Source organism: Agelaius tricolor, unplaced genomic scaffold, assembly GCF_023055355.1.
Source record: "Agelaius tricolor isolate 1412-34295 unplaced genomic scaffold, bAgeTri1.0.p SCAF_1, whole genome shotgun sequence".
NCBI classification, from domain to species: domain Eukaryota; kingdom Metazoa; phylum Chordata; class Aves; order Passeriformes; family Icteridae; genus Agelaius; species Agelaius tricolor.
The window spans coordinates 7446824-7469957 of record NW_027269261.1 but is presented as its reverse complement, the minus strand read 5'-3'; the positions used below and the strand labels follow the sequence as shown (position 1 = coordinate 7469957).

Below are 23134 nucleotides of genomic sequence, written 5' to 3'. Positions count from 1 at the left end.
GCTCAGGATTTCCTGCTGACCCCGGGCAGCTCCTGCTGGGAGTCTGAAACCCAAATCCCAATTCTGTAACCACAGCCCCATCTAATGGCCCGATCCCAGCAGCTCCCGGAGCATCCTGGAGTTTGGGGGATGCAAACCCCGCTCAGGAGCTGGGGGCAGGAGTGACCAGGGACACACAGAGCAGCGGCTGCCACCGCCCTGGGGACAGCACCTGCCCTGGCTCTGCCTGAACGGGGATGGTTCCACCCCTTTTTAATGTGTAAACAAAGCTTTGAGGAGCTGTGGGGCTCTGCAGCCAGGCCGGGCAGCATTCCCTGTCTGGGGAGCCCTGCAGGAGCAGCCATGGACAGACAGAGCAGCCCAAGGACAGACAGACAGCCATGGACACACAGAGCAGCCCAAGGACAGACAGAGCAGCCATGGACAGACAGACAGCCAAGGACAGACAGAGCAGCCCAAGGACAGACAGACAGCCCAAGGACAGACAGAGCAGGCCAAGGAAGAACAGACAGACAGCCAAGGACAGACAGAGCAGCCCGAGGAAGGACAGACAGAGCAGCCATGGACAGAGAGACAGAGCAGCCCAAGGACAGACAGATAGCCCAAGGACAGACACACAGCCATGGACAGACAGACAGACAAGGACAGACAGAGCAGCCAAGGACAGACAGACAGCCATGGACAGACAGAGCAGCCCAAGGAAGGACAGAGCAGCCCAAGGACAGACAGGCAGCCATGGACAGACAGCCCAAGGACAGACAGAGCAGCTGCCCATGTCCACCCCAGCCTGGCCACCTCTCTGTCTGCTGCAGGGGCTGGGGCACCCATGGAATGCCAGGCTCAGCTGCCTCCCTGCCCTTTCCAGGCAGGCAAATGGGGACATTCCCAGCACACCCAGGGCTGGGCCAGGCACCCTCTGCTCCGGTGGAACCCGGCTCTGACACCCCAGTGGCCACAGAAAGGTGCCCTGGTGGTGGCTCCAGCTGGATTCCAGTGCTGTCAGAGGCTGGGATAGGAAAAGCCATGAGGAATCAGCCATGAGGAATCAGCAGCTGCTCCAGGGTGCTTTGGTTCTGGGTTTCTTTTCTAACAGCATTTCCACACACCTTCAAACATTGCTGCTGACTCCAACCCAACCCCCAGTGCCAGATGTGGCTGATCCTGTCCTCTGGAGCCAAACTGTGGTGTTGGGATGATCCAGCAGCAGGCTGGAGCTCCTGGATGCTCTGCTGTGTGCAGTGAGGGGGGCAAGCCCTCTGTGCTGCCCTGGGCAGGTTCCAGCCCCATGACCCACGTGTGCCAAGGTGGGACTTGGTGCTGCCAACAGCAGGGAAATGAGGAGGATGGAGGATCAGCAGGAACCAGGCTGCAGCTCCTCACCTTGAAAACAACTTGGGGTTGAAGCCTGGACCAGGATTTTTCCAACCTGGCTGAGAAAAATGCTGGACAAAGAAGCTCCTCTGTACATCCTGCACCCCTTCCAGTGCTGTAGGCATTTCCCTTCACCTCCCCATTCCTCCATGCTGGAGGCTGTGCCCTGGCCTCCCTGTGCCCTGGCCTCTCTGTGCCCTGGTCCTGAGAGCCTCCTGCTGGATGAGTCTGAGTGGGGATGGTGATTTGGGGCTTTTTGGGAGCCCTGGGGGGCAGGAGGGCATTGACAACAAGGTGGCATCATCAGGAATTGTCCCTTTGGCTCTGGAGCAGGACCATGGTGGGAGCAAGCCCCAGCTCTCCCACAGCAACACTATCCCATGAAAGCCCAGAAATGCAGGAATTCCACATCTGGAGCCTCAGGATATTTCTTTTTTCCCACTGTTTTCAGTCTTTGCCCTTCCCTTGGCACCAGGGCAGGGGATCCTCCAGCATGGCTGGGACTGGCCAGGCTGGCACCACCACTGGCCCTGCCAGTGCCTCCCTGCTCCTCCAGGGTTTTCCTTGGCTTTGTGGCCTCTGCAGGTCCCACCAGCCAGGCTGGAAGGGAAACCTGGCCCATCTCCCCCTGGGCTGGCTCCAGGGGAGCAGAAAGTGCCTCTTTGAGGGGTCCCTTTGGCTGGGAGAGGGAGCTCCCCCCCAGCCTCTGTTTATCCAGTACCCAAAGCCTACCTGTAAAAATTAATTTTGGCACAAGAACCCCAGGGAGGGCGTTTGCCAGGGAGAAATATTTTCAGCAGGCTTTAGGAAAGCAGGATTTACTCACCCAGGGGAAAATCACCCAGCCAGGCTGAGCAACCTGCTCAGACCTACTCAGCACAGCTTCGTCTGCAGTTCTATCTCAGATCCAGCTCTATCTCTATCTCTATCTCTATCTCTATCTCTATCTATCTCTATCATCTCTATCTCTATCTCTATCTCTATCATCTCTATCTCTATCTCTATCTCTCTATCTCTATCATCTCTCTCTCTCTCTCTCTCTATCTCTATCTCTATCTCATCTCCATCTCTATCATCTCTATCTCTATCTCCATTTCTATCTCAGATCCAGCTCTATCTCTACCTCATCTCCATTTCTATCATCTCTATCTCTATCTCTATCTCTATCTCATCTTCATCTCTATCATCTCTATCTCTATCTCCAGTTCTATCTCAGATCCAGCTCTATCTCTATCTCTCTCTATCTCTAATCTCCATCTCTATCATCTCTATCTCTATCTCCAGATCTATCTCAGATCTATCTCTATCTCACTCCATCACAGCTTTATCTGCAGAAGGTGCCTGCACAAGGATTGTGCTTCTCCTCAGTGCTGCCCCACCTGGGGTCACCCAGTTCGCCCCACATTGGGTTCCTGCAGGCTTTTGGGTCCCCTCTGAGGGACACATCAGGACAAAGGGGACATTTGTGGGGTGTGGTGGTTGTTGTGCTGGGATGCTCCTGGGGCTCAGCCCTGGGGCACTGCCTGGGGGCAGCTGGTTCTGCCTCCTGCCTGGTTCTTCCCATCACCAGGCCTGCATGAAGTCACTTTCCCCTGGGCACGGAGCAATCCAAGCTTTAGTGTCACTTTCTTTTCTTTTAAATACCAAAAACCTCTGTTCTCCTCAAGACAGAGCCAAACTCAACAAGGATCAAGCAGAGCTCTGCCAGGTACTCTGAGCTCACTCTGTGACCCTGTTTGGCTGCCCTGACACGGGTTGCAAACAACTTCCCAAAGCTTTACACAGCTGAGAGATGGGATTTGAGAACTCTGGGGAGCAGTGCCCATCACCCAGCAGCTGCTTCCTTAAAACAAATCTGCACAAAAGCTGCACTCCAGCACTGGGGAAAACACCAAACTCCAGAGAAGTGGAGGCTGAAATGAGGAATTATTCCTCCAAATCTGAGCACCAGCAAGGCACGCCAGTGTTGGCCCCCTGAACAAAAGGAGCAGGTTTCTCACCAGCTTCCTGATGGAGATGGCACAAGATACAAATAACAAGGGCTGGGAGAAGAAATTATTACAGAGAACCAGTGTTGCCTTGTTTTTCCTCATTCCTTACAAGCTTCTTATTTTTTGGATACCAGATGATAACTTTTTATCTATATTTCATGGCCATATCTGTATCTCTACTAGTCCAAGCAGTTCAATGTGTTTCTTCAAGCCAGTCTGATGTTTCAGCAAAACTTCTGATGTCCAAGGGGCAGGCCTCAGAGGAGCAGTATTTGGGGACAGATTTGGGATGCCATTTCATGCCTTGCTCAATCCTCCAGCACATGGTGGTGGCTGTAGCTGTGGTGTGAGTTTCCAGGTTTTATTTTTGAAAGCAATGGGCCCCAAAGCAGGCACAGCTGGCATTGGTGACCTGCCCTGTGAACCCAGCTGTGGGTCACAGCAGAGCCCAAGGCAGGGGTGCTGCTGTCCCAGTGTTAGCACAGGGACTTGCACATCTCTGTGCCAAATAAAGCAGTGACCCAGCCCTTAAATTTGTCCCTTTGACAGCAGACCCATGACTTTGCTGACCCTGCCCACCACAGTGACCCCAAAGGCTGCATCCATCTGCTCCAAACCACAGCCTCTCATCTGTGACTGACACAGCACAAGGCAGAAAGTGCCCAAAGCCAAGGGGTGGGCAGGACAGCAAAGGGGACAAGCAAGGATAATGGCACAGAGCAGACAAGTGGCTTCATTAGGAAGTTGTTTTGAGCTCACTGCTTCTCCTTCTGGGAGAGCAGAGCCAAGGAAGACCCTGCCTTGCTGGCTCTTACCAAAGTGCCTCCAAGAACCTGTTCTAACACTGTTTTCTGCCTGGGATTGGCTTTTCCCAAAGGACCAGTGTATTCAGAGCTGAGCTGTGTCAAGCTGGTGATGCTGTGGCACCTGGTGCCACTGCCAGTGACTCTGCTCATCACACAAAGTGTTTGCAGAAACTCCTGTGCAAGGGAGCTGCCCAAAGAGAGCTGTGAGGAGCACAGTGCTTCCCTTCCAGCTGGGGAAAGGGGAATTTATACATGCAGGACAGGTAAAATAGGCTCAGCTGGGGCAGGCTTGCTGCTGTAATTGCTTTGGTTTTCAACACACTTGCACATTTTGTGTGAAATTAGCTTGCAGCATACCCAGACTGTGGCACACTGAACTTCTCAGCACCTTGCTTCTCATAGCACAGCACTTGCTTTGCTCTCTCTCTGAAGAGAATTCTGCTCCCCAGGTGAACAGGGACCAAATTAGGGCACATCCTGGCCTCAGCTCCAGGATAAGCTGCTCACCAGCAGCAGCAGCTAAGCAGTAAAAAGTGACTGACACAAACCTCAGCATAACTTGCCTTTTTGCCTCTAGCTCCTTGCTTTTCCTCTTGTTCACTCTAAACTGTGCATGGTCCTGTCCTGCCCTCCAGCTGAGGGACTGCAGGACTCTTTTGGAGGAGAGAGCTTACAGGTTTCAGCTGCCCACATCCAACCCCTTCTGCTACCCCTGAAAACCCAGAGAGACCCTGCAGCTCAGGCTGGGCTCTCCCAGTACTGACAGAGGGCCCCATGCAGGGAGCCAGAGACATTCCTGGGCAGAGCCTCTGACCACAGGGTGAGCAGGGTGCTGCACCTCTGGACATGGGAGAGATGATGACAAGCTTCTCTCAGCTCCAGAGCCATCCACAGCAATTCCAAGGTTTGCAAATTAATAAAAAGCCAACAGCATTACAGATAAATGTCTTTTAATTAGGATTAAATACTATCTCAAGGTATCTTGAAATCGCACTTGTACTGTACTATCAACAGCCAGAGGCAATAAAAAAAAAAGTCTGAAAATGTAGAAGTTCTAGCATCCAACACATGACAGTAAGTGCTGCCATTTAAAGCAACAAACACCGCTCCCAAGAACAGATATTCTTAAAGGAAGAAGTTGTAACATTTTTGTATGGACAAAAAAAACCCAAAAAAAAAGTAATTTGAAGACCAGAAGAAATATATTAGTGCCTGCCTTTTTAAAAGGTTTTTTTTTGTTGTTGTTTTTTTCTTTTTTTTTTTTTTTACATTAAATACAGTTTTCTTTAAAAGCAAGGTACTTTCTAAATTCATGGTTTATATACTGTATGTACACAAGAGCAGAACATTGTACAGTGTTTTTGGATAAAGCAGCACTAACTAGCTGTAAGCTGGTAAGGTGTTGCTGACCCAAAAAGCAAGATGACAAGTGAAGCACTCTAGGAGAAGTATCTCCGTGGTTGGTATGAGCAAAGGAAAGTATCATGTATGTACAAAGTGACCGTTCACACAAACCCTGCCAGCCCAGCATCATTTGCCATGGAACTGCTCATGCTGCAGCTGATCAGTGGGAGCCTGACTGCAAGAGCTGGTCTGAGACCCAAAGCAACCATTTCCCTCCAGTAACAAAGTGCATCACCCATGCAGAGAGCACTTGCACAAATTATTATTGCAACAGGCACCCCTGGGCTCTGGGGAGAGGATTCTTACTGCAGCCTCAAGCCAAGGGACACCTGCACTGCTTTTTCACTTTAGGAAATACCAAATGCCCCAACCAAACCAAGTGAAACTGAGGTTAAAGCTACCTTAAGGATCTGTATGTGCACCTGGCCTTTCTGCCCACAGCTACCAATTAAAGCAGAAAGTTTGCACCCCACTATCAGCAGTTCAGACTAAAAAGGAGTGGCAGTGATTTCCATCATTAGTGCAACGTTTACTCCTATACTCTGTCAAAGTGACTGACTGCTTTCCAGGTGCACAACATGTATTTTGTATTACAAAACTGCTTTCAAGTTGGTAGCCTTGTAGTTTTTTTAGTCTACCCCATTAAAAACCCCATTAAACTCAGGAGCAGTCTGTGTCCTGTTCAAAGTTAACTGCCTCAAAATATGACTTTTATTCTAGGGTTATCAGTGGGGCAGAGATGAAGGTTCTTCTTGTTACACATACTTTTGAACATCATTCAGCTTATGCCTTCAGAAGAGGTTGTTTGCTGTACTTTCAGGACGTTGTTCATCCTTGCCTTACACACTACACTGCTTTAAGGAACTGAATGGTTCTTCTTTGATGAGGACAGAAGTGAGACAACTTGTTTCTAAACTGCATAAACTCAAAGTTTCAAGTTTTAATGGTGTAAAAAATCTGACATTCAATTACAGTTAAGAGAAACTTGCTACACAGCAAACTGCATCCAAATCTACCAGTTACTGATGGGACCTTTAAATTAACCATCAACGAGTTATTCAAGGCATCCAGACCTGGAAACATCAGATCACCCAGCCAGTGAGCCAGCACCTCCCTCCCCCTTTTTCATGAGGCTTTAACAAGTGCAATGGATGTGACCTCAGCACTGGAGCCAACGGCTCCAATCCCCAAAAAGGTTAGGGAGATCCTGTGTTAAGCCCAATGCAATATGCATTAGTGTCATGGAGCAGGAAGATCCCAGTGTCTACTTGTTAAAAGTTCACACAAACCATACAGATACAGACAGGATGAAACACAGACTCAAAAGGATCCATTATGCTTGAAGAAAATTCCAAATAAAATGACATCTTCTGCACAGCCCAGCCTCAGACACAGCCACACCTTTATCTAGTATAATAAACTCTGTAGTAAACTGTTTTTGACCTCCATAGAGAGTAGGAGTTGTCAAATTTAAGAAGATAAACTCCTCTCCCTGGGTACTGGTGGCTGCCAGCATACACTTCTTCGTGACAGTCTCGTCTGTACACAGGCACTATTTCATCTAGCTGAGGCTTGTTGGCATTCTTTTTGGCTTTTTCTTCACTGCTGGTATTTTCTGCAAGGGAAAAAAAAAAAAAAGAGGTGTCAGTGAACATGGGTGGATGCTTTATGAAGGCAAGTCAGCCTAATCTCTAGGGGACAGAGCCCTCTTTGTCAGTTGAGGAATGAGAGGAGTCACAGGGATTCATACCAATGAATCTGGGGCTGAAGCACCCAGAAGCAGGAGGAACAACAAGCATGCTCACTTTATCATGGTTTTAGCAGTTTGATATTAAAACTCCCCACACCCATCTCCCCAGCCCAGCCAGGTCAGTTTGTGGAGATGCCAAACTCCAGTTTTCAGTACCATAATCACCCACCACTGATGTGCCATTACTTGGTAGTGACTCCCAAAAAGCCACTGCTTCCTAGGTCAGGGCAGCTCCTTCCAAGCAGTCACATGCTCATTTCAAAACATTTTTGTGATGGTATGCTGGACTCCTCCACAGGCAAAGGCTGTGACCTGTGTCTCAGCCACTGGCAGGACTTGCTCTCTGAGGCTGTTTTGCTGTTTTTCCTCAAGGAAACTTCCTCCCTAGAAACACCTCTTGAACAGCAGGACAGGATTGTTCCCAAGGTTTCAGAGTGCAGATCCACTGAGCTCTGTCACACCATGGCTTTCAGTTTACTGAGGAGCTGACTCAGGAAAAGGATTTCCCCAGCCTCAGCTGCTTTGGGTCTGTGACCCAAGGAGGGGACTGAAGTTACTGCAGAACTGCAGCTGCTATTTAAAATTGAAATCGTGACTGCAGCCAGATGGAAGCCAGGGAAAGCAGGAGATTCCACAAGACCATCACTGGGGGTTTCCCTCACAGCAAAGCCCGACAGTTTACAGACATTAGCACGCTTACCTTCCTCTTCCTCCTCATCATCACTGGACTCGCTGACATGCACACTGACTGCAGTATTAGGGGAGTCTGTCCATTCAAAATACACCCCAAAACCAATGTCATAATTGTCTGTAGCAAACTCCCAAAAGAGGTAGGACCCCTCCTCATGAGTTGGGACTCTGACTGTGACCACTTCTCCTCGGCCCACTGTGATCACAGAGTCTGCATCCTGACGGATTTTCTCCTTGAAGTCTTTGATCTGGGGTCGTGTCCACATGGATGGGGCAGCAATCACTGGGACAGAGTCTGGAGACAGGGCAGGAAATACTCCAGTTAGGCTTTGTTGCAGTTATTTATGCTGCATCCTTAAGTGTGTGCCTTGTTAGCACTTGAGGGCCCCAGGCATTAAAGTTGCTTCCAGGTGATTTTTTTCCAACAGAAGGAGGTAAGTTTCAGCTCTGAAAGGATGCATGAACCAGTGCAAACTAAATGCTACCAATTCACCCACCCAGCACATTGAAAGCCAATGCACAAAAGCCTCAGAAGGTAAAAGTACTGCTACAGGTGACAGGTTATACTGCACAGAATCCTTTACTAGAAGATCTTTAAAGCTCTGACCCACTTCAAATGAAACTGAGCATATTTCTGCCCAGAACAGCTTTGTGCTAGAACTTTTATGCCCCTTTCCTTCAAGTCTAGAGTGACAGGAGGTTCTGGATCCCATCAACTTTGCTGAAATGCTTTTGCTGCCTCCTCTTTCCCTCCCCTCCCAAAGCTGAGCTCTGACTATGCAATATTATCCTCCCATCAGAGACAGCAGCCCCAGGAATCAAACCCAGCTTTTCCACAGGCAAATGAAGCCAAACAAAGAACCACAGTAACCCTACTTAAGACACCTGAACCCTAAGAAAGGCTTTTGCTATTTATTTTTAAGTAAGAAATTCAGCTAGTCCCACCTTTTGGTCCATTCTCCAGTGCTTCTTCCAAAACCTCTGGATCCAACTCCTTTTCAGGGCTGTCTGCATGTGCACTGGCCTGCCCATTGATGGATGGGGTGTCCCCTGGGGCAGGGCTGTTCACCTTTGATGCAGTAGTCAGGGGTGTCCCTGTTGCTGCCACCACTGCATCCTGCTGCTTCTGTAAAGCTGCCTAAAACAACAGGAATTTAAGTCAAGTACAACCAAACCCTCCCAAGATGCCAGTTTTATACCTTCCAGCAGAAGGTATAAAGACAATTTAACCCTTTGACCCAAAAGCAGCACACATTAACCAGTTACATCTGCTCAGTCCCAAGGGATGGGAAGTCACTTGGTTCTAGACTGGTGGATACAACCTGAACAAAACAAAATTCAACTTTCAAATGAATTATGGTACACACAAACTCTTGCACTTAACTATGGAAGCTTTTCATTGCTGTAACATTTCTATCAAAGTTGGAAGTGTGACTTGTTTGTTGTTGTTTTTTTTTTTTTTTTGCTGGCTGGAAGGGTTCCATCCAGCCTGAGCTCACCCAGGTCTAAAAAGAGATGACTACTGAAGGTCTATTAGCTACTTGCCAATTTATGAATCAAACAGAGAACTCTATTTGAGCAACTTCCCTGTCCCTTGTTACCTGCTTAGAGAGACAACACAGGCTTATTTTTTTTGGGACAGGGAAAAGATATAAGTGACAGTGGCACTTTAAAGGATAACCTAATCATGACAAGATTTTGATGAGCAAATGGAATATAGGTATCCTGCAGGAATATGAAGACAATATAGAAAAAATATCAGTTAAGATTTCAAATTTAAGCAATTGCAAAGATGGTGTCCAGATTTCACTGTCTACTACAGCAGTTTTGTGCACTGAGAGAAAGGTGGTGTGAACTTTTCTACATTGCTATTGCAGAGAGTCTTTCCAAGATTATTGCATCAGAAGCTGATCTGTAAGCAGAACAGCACTTCCTAACTGCACTAACAGATCCCAGTGCACCTGACTCACAGGCATCCAAATAAAGTATTCCTCAGAAGTGTTACAGAAACTACATGAGGGAAGCCCAAAGAGTAATTATAACAGGGCAGAAAGTCTCTGACTGTCCTACACCACCTCAGCTCCATCCAGTCGTGGTTTGGCTTAGAAGGGAGTTATAAAGATCACCCAGTTCCACACCCCTGCCATGGGAATGGACACCTTCCAATAGCCCAGGGTGCTCAAAGCTCCATCAGACCTGGCCATGAACCCTTCCTGGGATGAGGGGCATTGCTGAACTTCACGAGGTTCACACAGCTCCCTGCCTTGGACATGTCTTTACTGAGAGCATCAGCCTCCACAAAATACAAACTACCTAAATCTCTTACTGAACTGTAGGTCTTTAGCTCAAGTACAGAGCTCAGGCTGGCAGCTACAGCCTGTCCTCCCACCCAAATCATCAGCAGCTTTTTGCAGGCAAGCAACTTCAGCAGGAATTAGTGTGTGATGAAGTCAGGCAGGAGGAGCAGTAGGAGAGAGAAGTCAGCCATGCTCAGGCTGGCAGGGAGAAGCAACCTCCAAGCCAGCAGTGATGCTACAGTGCTGCATAAGCACTGATCTTCAGGAGAGTCACCTGAAGAGGTCTGTTTGTGGTACTTATATTTTTTAAAAACTAATTTTTTGTTTAGGATTTTTCTCTTGGGAAGCTGAGAAGCTTTAGAGGAAAAAACCCCCAACAATTATTATCTCATTTGCTTCTTTTGTGTTGTGTTCATGTGTAAAATGTGTTTAGAAATTGTTTGTTTACAGGTAATTGTTTAATTAGTTGTAAGTGTGAGTTGTTTTAACTCATTAACTAAGTTATTAGTACTGTAAGTATTAACTGTAAGTTATTAGTTATTATTAGTTATTAACTGTTAGTAATTAGTACTAAGCTGTGTTAGGATTCTAAAAAGAGTTACAAGTTTTTATTATTATCTTTTTAGCATTCAGTAAGTATTTTTTTGTATTCTTTAGTATAGTATAGTATTCCTTTATAAAATATAGTATTATAAAGTAATAAATTAACTTCCTAAATACATAGAGTCAAATGCATCATTCCTGCCTTTTTTGGGGCATTCCTTGCAAATACAATATCTGTTCATGCTCAGAGGCACTGGTGTGTCATTAAATTACACACACACATCACCAACACTGCAGCAGAGCAGCTCACATTTCATCTCTAATAATTATATTGAACCAAGTCATTAGTGAAGAATGCTTAGTGTTCTCTTAATTAACAGCTGCTTCAGAAAACTGCTCCAAAAGATGAAACAAATAAAGGGGCTTTGGTGTTTGACTCTGAAGCAGCATTAGTCACTAGCAGGGTAGCTCTCCCTGTGGCAATTATCTTTCCAAGGAGATAACAGCAGACAAGTTAATGTATCCCAGTGACAGCCTGGGACACAGAGCCCAGGTTCCCCAGTGACACAGAGCCCACGCTCTCCAGTGAGACAAAGCCCAGGTTCCCCAGTGACAGCCTGGGACACAGAGCCCACGTTCCCCAGTGACACAGAGCCCAGGTTCCCCAGTGACAGCCTGGGACACAGAGCCCACGTTCCCCAGCGACACAGAGCCCAGGTTCCCCAGTGACAGCCTGGGTGACAGAGCCCAGGTTCCCTTCCCCAGTGACACAAAGCCCAGATTCCCAGTGACAGCCTGGGAGACACAGAGCCCACAATTCCCAGTGACAGCCTGGGGGACACAGAGCCCACAGTTCCCAGTGACACAAAGCCCAGGTTCCCCAGTGACAGCCTGGGACACAGAGCCCACGTTCCCCAGCGACACAGAGCCCAGGTTCCCAGGGACACAGAGCCCACGCTCCCCAGGGACACATTTCCCAGGCTGCCCAGCCATACCTGCTGCTGTGCCAGCTGCACCTGGTAGAGCTGCTGCATGTACTGCTGGTAGTGCTGCTCCTGGAGCTGGCGGATGAGGAGCTGCTGCTGCTCGAAGTTGCCGGGGTACTGCTGTGCCGCGTACTGCTGGAACTGCACGGCCGTCTGCGAGTTCAGCGCTGCCATGATCTGCTGCCTGCACAGCACACACAGCACACACCTCAGCCACAGCCCAGGCACTGGGAAAGCCCTGCATGAGCTGCCTCTGAGGCCACTTACAGCTCTTCGTGCCATCCTGCAAAACCCAATTAAAATGAATCTGCGTAATGGACCGGAACCCAGAGCTAAGGCAGACGTGTGAGCTTTGCCTAAAAATACACTGAGAACATAAAGAAGGAAGCAACGTTGTCTACCCATTGTTTGGAAACATCCAATGTTAAAACAACCATAATTTCAATCTGCAGTCTGATAAAGAGGTAGTGCTACACAAAAGCCTCATGACTAAATTTATCTAACAAGCCAGTTGGAAAAACCCACATATGCTTTTTGCAGAAACCATCCTTCCAGCAGACCTCCTAAAAATATTGGTAGGAACAAACCTGCTTCACCAATGCTTTTTGGTGAATCTAAGAAAAACACACCACATTGCTATCTTAGTTTTCCTGGTCAGTATGCAAACAAACACAAAAAACATGACTGACAGTGGATTAATTCAGGAAGAACATCAAAAAATGCTGCCAGATGGGGCATCTGCATCTCCAATAAACTCAACTGCTGAAACTTCAGGAGGAACACATGGGCTACATATACACAGGCTGTTTTTCTCCTCTCCCCAAAGAACTAACAGAAATCCTATGGCAAAATGACAAGACAGGTCAAGGGCCTGTCTGATGTTACATCCATCAGTGACCAGCTATCAGTGTTTCAGAGGAAGGAAGAAGCATCACACACCTGCAAGAAAAATTCTTTCCTTCTCACTCTTCTTCCATCCCCAAAAACCATGTTCTAAAGCACCAGTATTAGACTGGTCTAATATCCCAAGGAGCAGGATTTACTGCTTTTCAGCAAACTATGACCAGTTTAGATACACTTGGTACCCACATTCATTTTCTGTCTAAACTCTTTATCTCTGTAACCTGCTATGACCACTTAATACACAACTCCCATTCATGTGAAAAACCCTCTCAACTTCAAGGCATACCACACTTGTTACTTAGCACTGTGCAACACTTTCTATTGTATATATAAATTTATGTCTGTCTCTTACATTCCTCTGGCTCTCACCACGTTAAACAAGCAGCAAAACTTGTGGTTGAATTATTTGCTCCCTTCTCACACCCACTACACAGCGAGCATTGGATCTACTTCAGAGACACCCCCTGCAAAGACATTTTTATGGTGGAAAATAGTTGCTGACTGATGTGGAACAGCTTTACCATTCCCTTAAATATTACATGTGCAAAGCCAGATCTGTGTTTCCAGCATCTGGATGTGATGGGAACAATGAAACATAATTAGAACTGTATATTCCAATTGTCTCAAATGCAAGGCAGCTATTTTCTTTTAAGTGTTGTTTGCAGTACTCACTTCTGCTGCTCCATCCGAAGCCGTTCCTCCTCTATTCTCCTCCTCTCCTCCTCTTCCCTCCTCAGTCTCTCCTCCTCTTCCCTCCTCCGTTTTTCTTCCTCCTTTTGTAACCGCTCCCGCTCCTCCTCCTCACGCCGCCTCCGCTCTTCCTCTTCTCTCCTGCAACAGCCACACTCAATGAGCCATTCCAGCACTCCCACAATCCTAGGATGAGTTATTTTCAACATGCTGTAACCTTCTGCCTGACCACTTGAGGCTTTTTGTCTGGTACCATCTCCTCATACTTAAACTGGCCTGGAGAAGTGTCTTATTGGACACACACACACAAAAAATCAGATTATTGCAGTTTTATTGCTCTCAGCAGCATGACGAAGGTAAATCCTGTGCTACAATTTGATATTCATGCTAACCTGTTACTATGCCACCTGTACTGCAGAAAAAATTGCCTGGAAGCTTTAAACACATTTTTCAAGCATTCACACATGTTCAATAATTATGTGGATACTATGGTTTAATAGTAGCAATAATAAGGCAGCCTTTATCAAGCTGCTAACCCATATTAGAAGAGAAGTTTAAAACTGACAATTTAATATTCTCTGTATATTTAGTCCACAGACATATTGGGACAGACATTTTGTGAAGCATTTCTTCTTAAGCAGATGACAGTATAAACAAAATTCTTAAAACTCCCAAAAAAACCACCCATTACTGGCAAAGTAAAAAGGCTTAAAGAGATCAAATGGTACCACAGCCACCTACATTTCAAGCATTTCCCTTCCCAAGACAACTCCAACCTCAGCTAGCTGTGATACTGTCTGCAGGCCAAGAGTTACACACTGCATAGCTGCCAATTCCAAAAGCACCCAAATGTTACCTTTTCTTTTCTTGCTCTTCTTTCTCTATCTTGTGGGAAGTGACATACGTTGAGAACAAGTGGCAGCACCTATGTAGGAGCTTGACAAATTCTGTCATAGCTTTTTGCTTTGACATGTTTCCAAGGGCAGCCCATTCCTTCCTGAGAGAGAGAATTCAGCTGAAATAACAGACTCAACTCTTTTTAAGCCAGTAGTGAGCACTGACAACCCAGCAAATAAAAAAGTTGGAAGACCAGGAACCAAACATTATCATTTGCAGTTTCACAGAACCAACAACTTCTTCCCAAAGACAGTAAAATGTTCTCTTCTCCCTGCACAATGTTCTCTTTTCTTCTGTCTTTCAAATAGACATAACTCAGCTCTTACATGAAATTTCATACATCCCATCAACCCTACTTGAAATTCTGAGCTATGTCCAAAAACTTCCCAGCTACAAGTGAACCTGAAGTAGTTTTTCAATCTCCTTCCACTCTAGTTTGTAGAAAAAAAAAAGTACGCATTTTCCTGAATGAACAAAGATGGTAACAACTATTGATTACAGCACTTCAGATAGTTGAAAGAAACAGCCTTGTTCTTTCCAAAAAAAGCTGCATCCTTTTGTGCAAAAGCAGTGCACTGGATCCACCTCAGAGAAGCCACTGCTGTCTTGCACATTGCCTCCACTCTAGAACGCTCAAAAGAGCAACAATGAACACGAGCAGTGCAGCCTGAGCTGCAAGCAACACCAGACACACACCTGAGACTCCCCAGGTCTCATAAAAGATTTACTCAGGGTTTGAATGCACCAGGTTTTAATTTTCTGACGACAGAAATTAGCTTTGGTGTTAGGACAAGCTGTGATGAATGCTTCTACCGTTGGCAAAAGCCTTGGCCTGCTGTAGCCACGGTGTGGAGTTTGGATGAAACATGGGCCTGCACATTAATGCATTATGAGAAACTGGAGTGTCAGCAGAGCAGCTTCTAGTGTGGTTGGAAAAAAAAAAAATCCCAATAATCTTCTGTTAGTTCCTGTACTGAACTGTGACTCACACCTCTTACATGTATTTGAAGAGGCCACTTTCACTTTCCACTTGAGATAACATAACCCACATACTTGTAGAAATTGGATGATCTCCTCACAGGAAAAGCAGGGTTAAGACCAACAAAAGCACCAGCCCTTTTACCTTCTATCATTCCCCAGCACATCAAAGAATCCAACTTCAGGGCAAGTGTCAGGGTTGTAAGGTCCCAGCAGAACCTGCTTGTGCAGTGCCACCAGTTTGAGCTTTTCTTCATATGTTGGATGAAAGGCTTTGCCATCTTTTTCTGGGAAAAAAAATAAAGAAATTTTCACTGTTGTGATTAATTAAACACAGAATATGAATGAGTATGTTGCATAACCATTACCATGATTTCCATCATAAAAAAAGAGAAAAAAAAGTCGAGTCACAAAAGGGTAGACAAATTAAGTCAGTTCTATTTAAAATATAGATCTGTCCAGAAGGAAACACATCTACTTCAGCTAATGAAAACTTCAGTGTGGAGTGCTTTGCATCCCACTATCTACAGTCAGTCATCACATAGATATTTACATTAATTTGTTGAACATCACACCATATGGATCTAGATCTCCAAAATATTTAAAAACCTCAACCGAATTCAAACGTGTCTGCCAAGTCTACTCTGGTGTGCATAGGAAGGATTTCCACAAAGAAAGACGTGATGTTAGCTTTATAAACTGCTCTCCTTTCATGCTCCTCACATTGATGAAAGCAGAACCACCAAGGCTGAAGGCAAGGAGAGCTGCAGAGAGGAAAAATTAAGAGTCAAGGAGAGTTTTCCTTGGCCAAGGCAGCTGGAACAGCCCCTCACAATGAAAAGCCTTGCAGCTGACTCCATCAGCTCCAACACATACAGTGAACTCTGACAATAAGAAGGCAACATAAGCCTGAAAATGTTCCAGTGGCTCCACAGGAACATCCTCTAAAGCATTCCCAGTTGGATCCCACCATGCTTTTACTGGTAAGAAGACAGTTGCATTGATTTAAAATTATATGTGAATTAGTCAGCTAGGACTTACCTCAACACATTGAAATTGTCAAAACAAATCAAAGAAACAGGCATTGCTGTGTGTAACTACACTGCTCATTAAGAAAAAGACATTTTTCTCAAACAGGAAAACAAATAAATAAGCACCATCTCCTTTTGGAAGGAGCAATGAGGAAGCTGCTACCAGAGGTAAAAGACAGTCACTTCCCATGGCTGCCCTGCTCTCCATGTAACTGGGGGCTGGGGACAAAGCTGCCACTCATTCCCAGCTCTCCTTCAGAGCAAGCCCCAAACTGAACAGTCCACACCTAAATTTCAGGCTGACACATACTGCAAAATTGCTTGGCTGGCACTTGTGAACAGTTATTAACAGGAAAAGAAGTGAATCTTACGACTAGAGAGGAAGGAAAATACCCCTACTACAGTATTGAAAAACTCAGAGCAAACACTTCTGGAAATCAGAAACAATCCCAGTGGGAAAGTGCCTGCAGGTCACAGCAAGACATTCTATTTTTGACAGACAAAGTTCAGTACATTGCTGGACTCACTCAGCTGAAACATCAAAAGGAACTACTACATGCATGCCATTTATTTTGAAGCCACAATCAAATTATTAGGAAGGCAAATATTTAATTACTTATTATCCATTCCTAGAAGTCCACATCACTGTTGCAGAATTTCAAGTATTTGCTCTTGTCCCAGTGTCACACAGCCTTGCAGCAAATGTAACTGTCAGCTTCAGGAACAGAAGCATTTCTCCCCAGAAATATCTACTTCCAAAAATATCTGGTGGGGTAGAAAAGAGGGGGGGATGTAAAAACTGAAGCAGAGTTTAATCAGTGTATAAAATGAAAGGACAAGAGGCAAACTGAAGTATAAGAAATGCCACTTAAGCATTTTTATGGGGTTTTGTTTTGCTTGTTTGCTTGAAGTTGTTGGGGTTTCTTTAATGCTGTTGTTTTTTGTTTTTTAAACTGAAGAGTGCTCGAGCACTGGAACTGATGGCCTTGACAAGTTTTTAAGCCTCCATGATTGAAGATGTTCAAAACTCAAGTGTCATGAAGCCTGAACTGAAAAGGAGGGCTAAATCTGACAATCCCCAGCAGTCCCTTCCCACCCCAAGTCTGTGATCCTTCAGGGATTCAAATCACCACATTCTGGTGAGCTTTCAACTCCTGCTCTCAGGCCTACCAAAGAGCCTTTTGGCTTTTCCTCAACTCTTCACACTTTACACTCAACTCAGAATTTGCTTATTAGGCAACCAGCACAACCATTAGCCCAAATAAACAGCACTACTTTGAAATAATACTTAATATCCTGGGGCATCCTGCTACAAAGCAAGTCAGTTGACAAAGGTACTGCACTGAAATTCTGCCAGGCTTCTGAGCAAAGCGTGATTCTCAAGGGGGACCCTACAGCACAGTTCACTTTTCACAACCTGTGTGCCTACATCTGTCTGGCAAAACACACAGCTGTTTGCTGTACTAAACTGCTACCTAAGCCAGTTAACATCATCAGTATTTGAACTCACTCCTGAGGAGAGTTAGAGTGAAAAAACCTTCATTTCCCATGCAATGCACAGCACATCTGCATTTTCACAGAACAGAGAAGTCAGACCTCATGCCCTAATTACTGTGAGAAGACAAAATCCACATTTACAAAGAATGGTGACCCAAGGGAAGAACAACAAACAAGCTAAATAAGAGAGGGGGAAAAGACAGAGGAGAAAAATACAAGACAAGCTTTCAGTGACTTGTAGATAATGTAGCTCAGAAGCAAATTATCAGAAAAACGCTTGCAGCCAGTCAGACAGTGAAGTTAAGTTTCATACTAACTATTTTGCAGTTGAACTCTACAGCACAAACCACACTGTATAACCACCCCAAAGATCAGGAATTGTTGGTGTTTAACTGAACCAGAGGACCTGAATTCATCTGCAGAGTCAAATATGCCAAAAAGAGCATTAGTGTGTCTAGACAAGCAGAAGTGCCAAATGTATCCAAGCATCCGTGAAGGCGCCATTAGAGCAGGCATTACCCACACACCTCACACAGCTGGGGGAAGTGGAAGAACATCAAAGAGCTCCAGGGAACACACTGAAAATTCCAAATGCACAGCAGTGATACAGCAGCTGCACACCCTTGCCTATGCCACTGGGATCCCTGACCCAACAAGGCCAGGAAGATGCTCAGTGCTCAAGCACAACAGCAAGATGAAGCTGTTAATAGTAATGTGAGGGGTTTATGACACTGTGTGGCACTGTATTATTGACATGGATTGATAAAAGCCCACAAATTTAGACACAAAGGAGTTTAAGAAATATGCTTAAGAGATTGCATTGTGCAAGATACTGTTACTGCTCTGGAACTTCAGATTTTTTTTTCCCCATTAGAAACATGGCACACCATGCAGCACCTTCCACTCCACCTTCACCCACTCTAAATGCCTAATTCCACTGGGATAGCATTGAGTCATCCAGAAGCAGCTAGAAAACAATTTGTCAAGAGTGATTTTTCACCTCCCAGCTTTTAAAAGCAGAAGTTCCATATGTTAATTCTATTCATTTGCAACGTTTTAATGAGCTAAGAGCAAAACTGAGAAGTGTGAGGACTGAACTGCTGCCTGCAGAGCCCAGTTCACTCTTACACTCCTAATCCTCCCCTCCTGAAAGTGTGTCCTGCCTCAACAGAAGAATTACTGACTGGCCCTTCCAATTAAACATGATCAAAGCACAACTTCACCAATGTAGATACATTATAGAGCTTTTCATATTCTTGACAACAAGGGCCTACTTAACTTACGAATTACAATCATACCATCAAATTAGTGCTCAAAAAAAAAGAGGTCAAACAATTAATTGAGAAAGATGTTCTGCTGAGGTTGAAGATGCATTCTTGTTAGGATAAGAGGAAATAACTTAGAGCAGTCAAAGAAAATTAGAGTACTTAACATTCCAGGAGAGCTTTTAGATACCAAAATGATATGGTTTGTGTACTGTCTGCTCAGATGTGCTGCACTGCAAATCACTTTAGGCAGTGCATGAACACTTCAGGGACTGCCATATATTGAAGGTTGGGTGCAGTGGTATTTCAATGACAGGATGTGGAAAACAACAAAGCCAGGCTGATCCTGGGAGAGATTTGCTGGCAGAGCTATGCAAGCCAGCCTCTCCTGCTTCAGGAGAGAGCCTGAACAGGTTACCTTCACTGGCATAACTCGTACCAGCCCAGCAAGCAGAGGAAGCCATCAGAGACACTTCTGCTGTGCCAGATGCCCCAGGGCTCACAGTTACAGGCAGTCCTAGGGACAAAGAAATGCACAATGACTGTAACAGGACTGTTCTCCACTGTACACTGGATCCAGCACAGTGGAGCTGCTTCTTAATGGCAGCCAAAATGCTGCTTGACCTGCACTAGGCTTAACAGAGCAGGAAGGGAAAGAGTGCATAAGGGAAAGAAGGCTCTTGTTTCCCACAGAAAAATGGACTGGAATGCTGTTACCATCTATTTTCTCTGCCTCTGTTATTCTGAAAAGCTCTCTTCACAAGCCATTATGAATCTAAAAAAAAAAAAAAAAAAGAAAAAAGATAGTGCACATCTCCTGCACAGCCTAAGGCCTGACAGCTGAAGTGACCCAGGGTCGAGCATTTTAGATCTGCTTTAGATTTGTCTTTATCAGAGACAGAATAAAGTAGCTTTTGAGCCTCTTTAATATCCTAGCCTAGTTTCTGTTGTGTTCTGCTCATTGTTTATACACACTCTCACCCTGCCTCATCTCCGCAACTCTGTTACCTGCAGTACGCCACCACTGGCAGTCACTGTAATAAGCAGTCACTGTAAAAAGCAAACTCAAAGTATTTTGATCAGATTCAACTTCTCTTGGACAAGGGTACCCCAAGAGTTACAGACAACTCGGGCTGAACACTGAAGCAGAAAAAAAGCTGCTTAACAACCAGCATAGTTTTTATAAGAATGGTCAGGAACAAGATCTCAGCACTGACCTATTGAGATGGGCCACCCTTCAGACAGATCTGTTTTCTCTTGAAGCACAGGAGGAATCCCTGTTTGCTCCTTGGCATGCACAGGGCTGCTAACCAAGCGTGCCCACTCCCACAGTTGTTCTGAGAGCATGAAAATAATTTGGAAACGAGACCACTTATTTTTGGAGCTGTGCAGATATAGAACAAGCTGGCAGAATCAGTAACCCAAGTATTGCAAGCTCCTGTAGCTCCCCATCAGATCTATAAATAAAAATCTTTGTGTTATGTCACTTTAAGGAAAAAAAAAATCTACAGATGAAATGATGGGCAATGACTTTGTGTGAGTTACTCCAGCCACAAGAATAGAGAAACAAGATTTTCACTGGAAAGAATGACAACACAATTGAATGGGGAAAATTATCATCTCATGAGCACAACCATGAGTTACAAGAAATTGCAGAAGGTTAAAAAAGGAGCGGGAGTAAGCTGAAATAAGTTGGTATTAAGTTTTGATTAAAAAGAACAGCAACAACAACAACAAAAAAAATCATTGCTAAGAGAGGACAAGGGAAGGAACTGGAACCTACATACAAGTAACACCCCACAGACTTCATCATCAGAGAGGAGATAAAGCCAGAACATAAATTCTGTTAAAACGTGATATAATAGATAGAGGTTATTGCTACATAGCAACAATATAGATAAAGTCACTCATAACATGTAACTTTTGCACTGTAAACACAAGCTCACACTGTAAAAACAGGTTCCCATTGAATATTCAACCCAAGATAGAAAAAGACCACGGCTGACCAAGACAAGGAATTTGGTGCTGCAGAGACATTTCTTTCTGCATCATTAAACACAACCAGAACTCTTTTAAGCAACTTCTTTTACAGAAAGAAGACATTGAGTACAATGCTTCCACAACCTGCTAAGCTCTGATACAGGAGGAAAAAAAAATATAAGATCTTATGATCCCTCACGTTTTTTACAGCTTAAAAAAATAACACCCCTGTATATTAGCATGCTAACAAAATAACTACTTTGTGGAAGGGCATCGGACCAGAGCTTAAGAAAACTGCTTAGAGCTTTACATGCTCCTAACAACTACCAGGTGCAGGATGTGCCAGTGTGAAGAAAGAGAGCTTTGTCCTTCCAGCAGTGTTTCCACCTGCCAGCAAGTGCTTGCCCTTAGAAGAGGCAGCTTCCCTGGGAGGTCATCTCACAACTGACTGCCACAAGACTGACCTTTCCAAGTGCACAGCTTGGCTTCCCTAGTGCAGGCGTGAGGCTGCACTCCCTGCTCCACCTGAAGCAGTGTCTGCCTGGAAGCCACAGGAGCGACACAGTGCTGAAATGTGCTCCGTGTAGTGAGCACAGCTCTTCCCCCAAAATGTGCTCAGTGTAGTGAGCACAGCTCTTCCCCCAAAACCCCACAGTCCACCTGTCCCTCCACAGTAAAGGAGTGTGGCAAGGTACGTCCATCTTCTCACAGAAGCAAACCTGGCTACAGGGGATCCCAGCAAAAGCACTCCAGGTGTACACCCTGGGTATTTCACAGCTGCCTGCTGGGGTCATGGTGGCACATAGAATCATAGAATCACTTAGGCTGGAAAAGACCTGTGGCACCATCGAGTCCAACTTCTGACGGAACACCACTGTGCCAACCAGACCATGGCACTGAGTGCCACATCCACTCTTTCCTTAAACACCTCCACGGACGGTGACTCCACCACCTCCTGGGCAGCGCATTCCAATGTCCAATCGCCCTTTTTGAGCAGAAATTCTTCGTACTATCCAACCCGAACCTCCCCTGGCACAGCTCAAGGCTGTGTCCTCTGGTCCTGGAGCAGCACAGCCAGCCCTGGAGCTGGCACGCTGAGGAGAGGGCACGGCACCTCCGGCCACGATCCGGGCAGGCAGCGGGCACGTCACCGCTCACGGCGAGCGCTCCTCGCCCACCTCCAAGAGCTTTCCCTTGCCGTGGCACCGGCCCGGAGCTCCATCGCTCCGGTTTCAGGCGGGCTGCCGCACACCCACCTCCGGCCGTGCCACACCGCGGCCCGGGGCAGCCTCTGCTCCCGCCCCGGCTCACGGCCGGCATCAGGCAGGGACACGCTGCTCGCCCCGGCACACCGAGCCCTCCTGCGGAGCCCCCCGCGGCTCTCGGGGCACCCGGGGCTCGGCCTGACCCCGCAGGGCGATGCCGCTCGGGACTCCCCGGTGCCGGTAGCTGCCCCGGTTCCGGGGGTGGGGGGGGCGGTGCGGGCCGGGCTCACCTTTGAAGAAGCGCAGCGCCAGCCCGTAGAGCTCCTCCAGCGCGAAGCCCCAGCGCCGCTCCAGGCTCAGCGCCGCCTCCTCCGCCGCCTCGCCGCCGGCCTCCGCCGCGCCCGTGGAGCCGGGGCCCGCTCGGCCCCGCCCCGCCGCCGGCTCGCCCGGCGCCGGCCGCGCTTCGCAGGGCGGCACCTCGGCGTTGGGGCTCAGCGTCAGCCCGTCCACCGAGACCTCGAGCCGGTCCGAGCTCAGCACCGCCGCCATCCTCCTCCGCCGCCGGCGCCTCCCACCCGCCCTCCGCCTCCTGCTCCGCTGCGGCGGCCACGTCCCGACTTCCCGTCCCCTCCGACCCGGATCTTCCGGGCCCGCCCGCGGCCCCGCCCCGGCCCGCCCCGCGGCAGCCGGGCCGCGGCAGGTACCGGGCTGGGGACGGGGCTGGCTCGTCCCCTTCCCTTCCCTCCCCTCCCCTCAGGGGTACTGCCCGCTCCGGGGCTGGGCTGCCGCACCCCGGCAATCCCGGGGCCGTGAGTGTCTGAGGGAGCCGCCGCTGGGCGCCCTGTCCGCG

At 47.0% G+C, this 23134-nt stretch overlaps 1 protein-coding gene across 1 annotated transcript; it reads right to left on the bottom strand.

Moving 5' to 3' along the window:
- Positions 1 to 5101: 5101 nt before the first annotated feature.
- ACBD3 (acyl-CoA binding domain containing 3) lies at positions 5102 to 22863 on the bottom strand. The gene is made up of 8 exons (XM_071421721.1): positions 22575 to 22863; positions 15452 to 15593; positions 14288 to 14428; positions 13414 to 13572; positions 11848 to 12022; positions 8958 to 9150; positions 8023 to 8307; positions 5102 to 7187 (listed from the first exon to the last, which is right to left on the bottom strand). Exons 1-8 carry the CDS (start codon positions 22831 to 22833, stop codon positions 6976 to 6978), a joined length of 1566 nt encoding a protein of 521 aa, XP_071277822.1. The 5' UTR covers positions 22834 to 22863; the 3' UTR covers positions 5102 to 6975.
- Between the last annotated feature and the right edge of the window lie 271 nt (positions 22864 to 23134).

Coding starts and splice junctions, on each gene's coding strand:
- ACBD3 (XM_071421721.1), bottom strand. CDS start 22,833: ATGGCGGCGGTGCTGAGCTCGGACCGGCTCGAGGTCTCGGTGGACGGG. Junction 14,429..15,451: donor GTGCTGGGGAATGATAGAAG/GTAAAAGGGCTG, acceptor TCTCTCTCTCAG/GAAGGAATGGGCTGCCCTTG. Junction 12,023..13,413: donor CTTCGGATGGAGCAGCAGAA/GTGAGTACTGCA, acceptor TGTGCTGTGCAG/GCAGCAGATCATGGCAGCGC.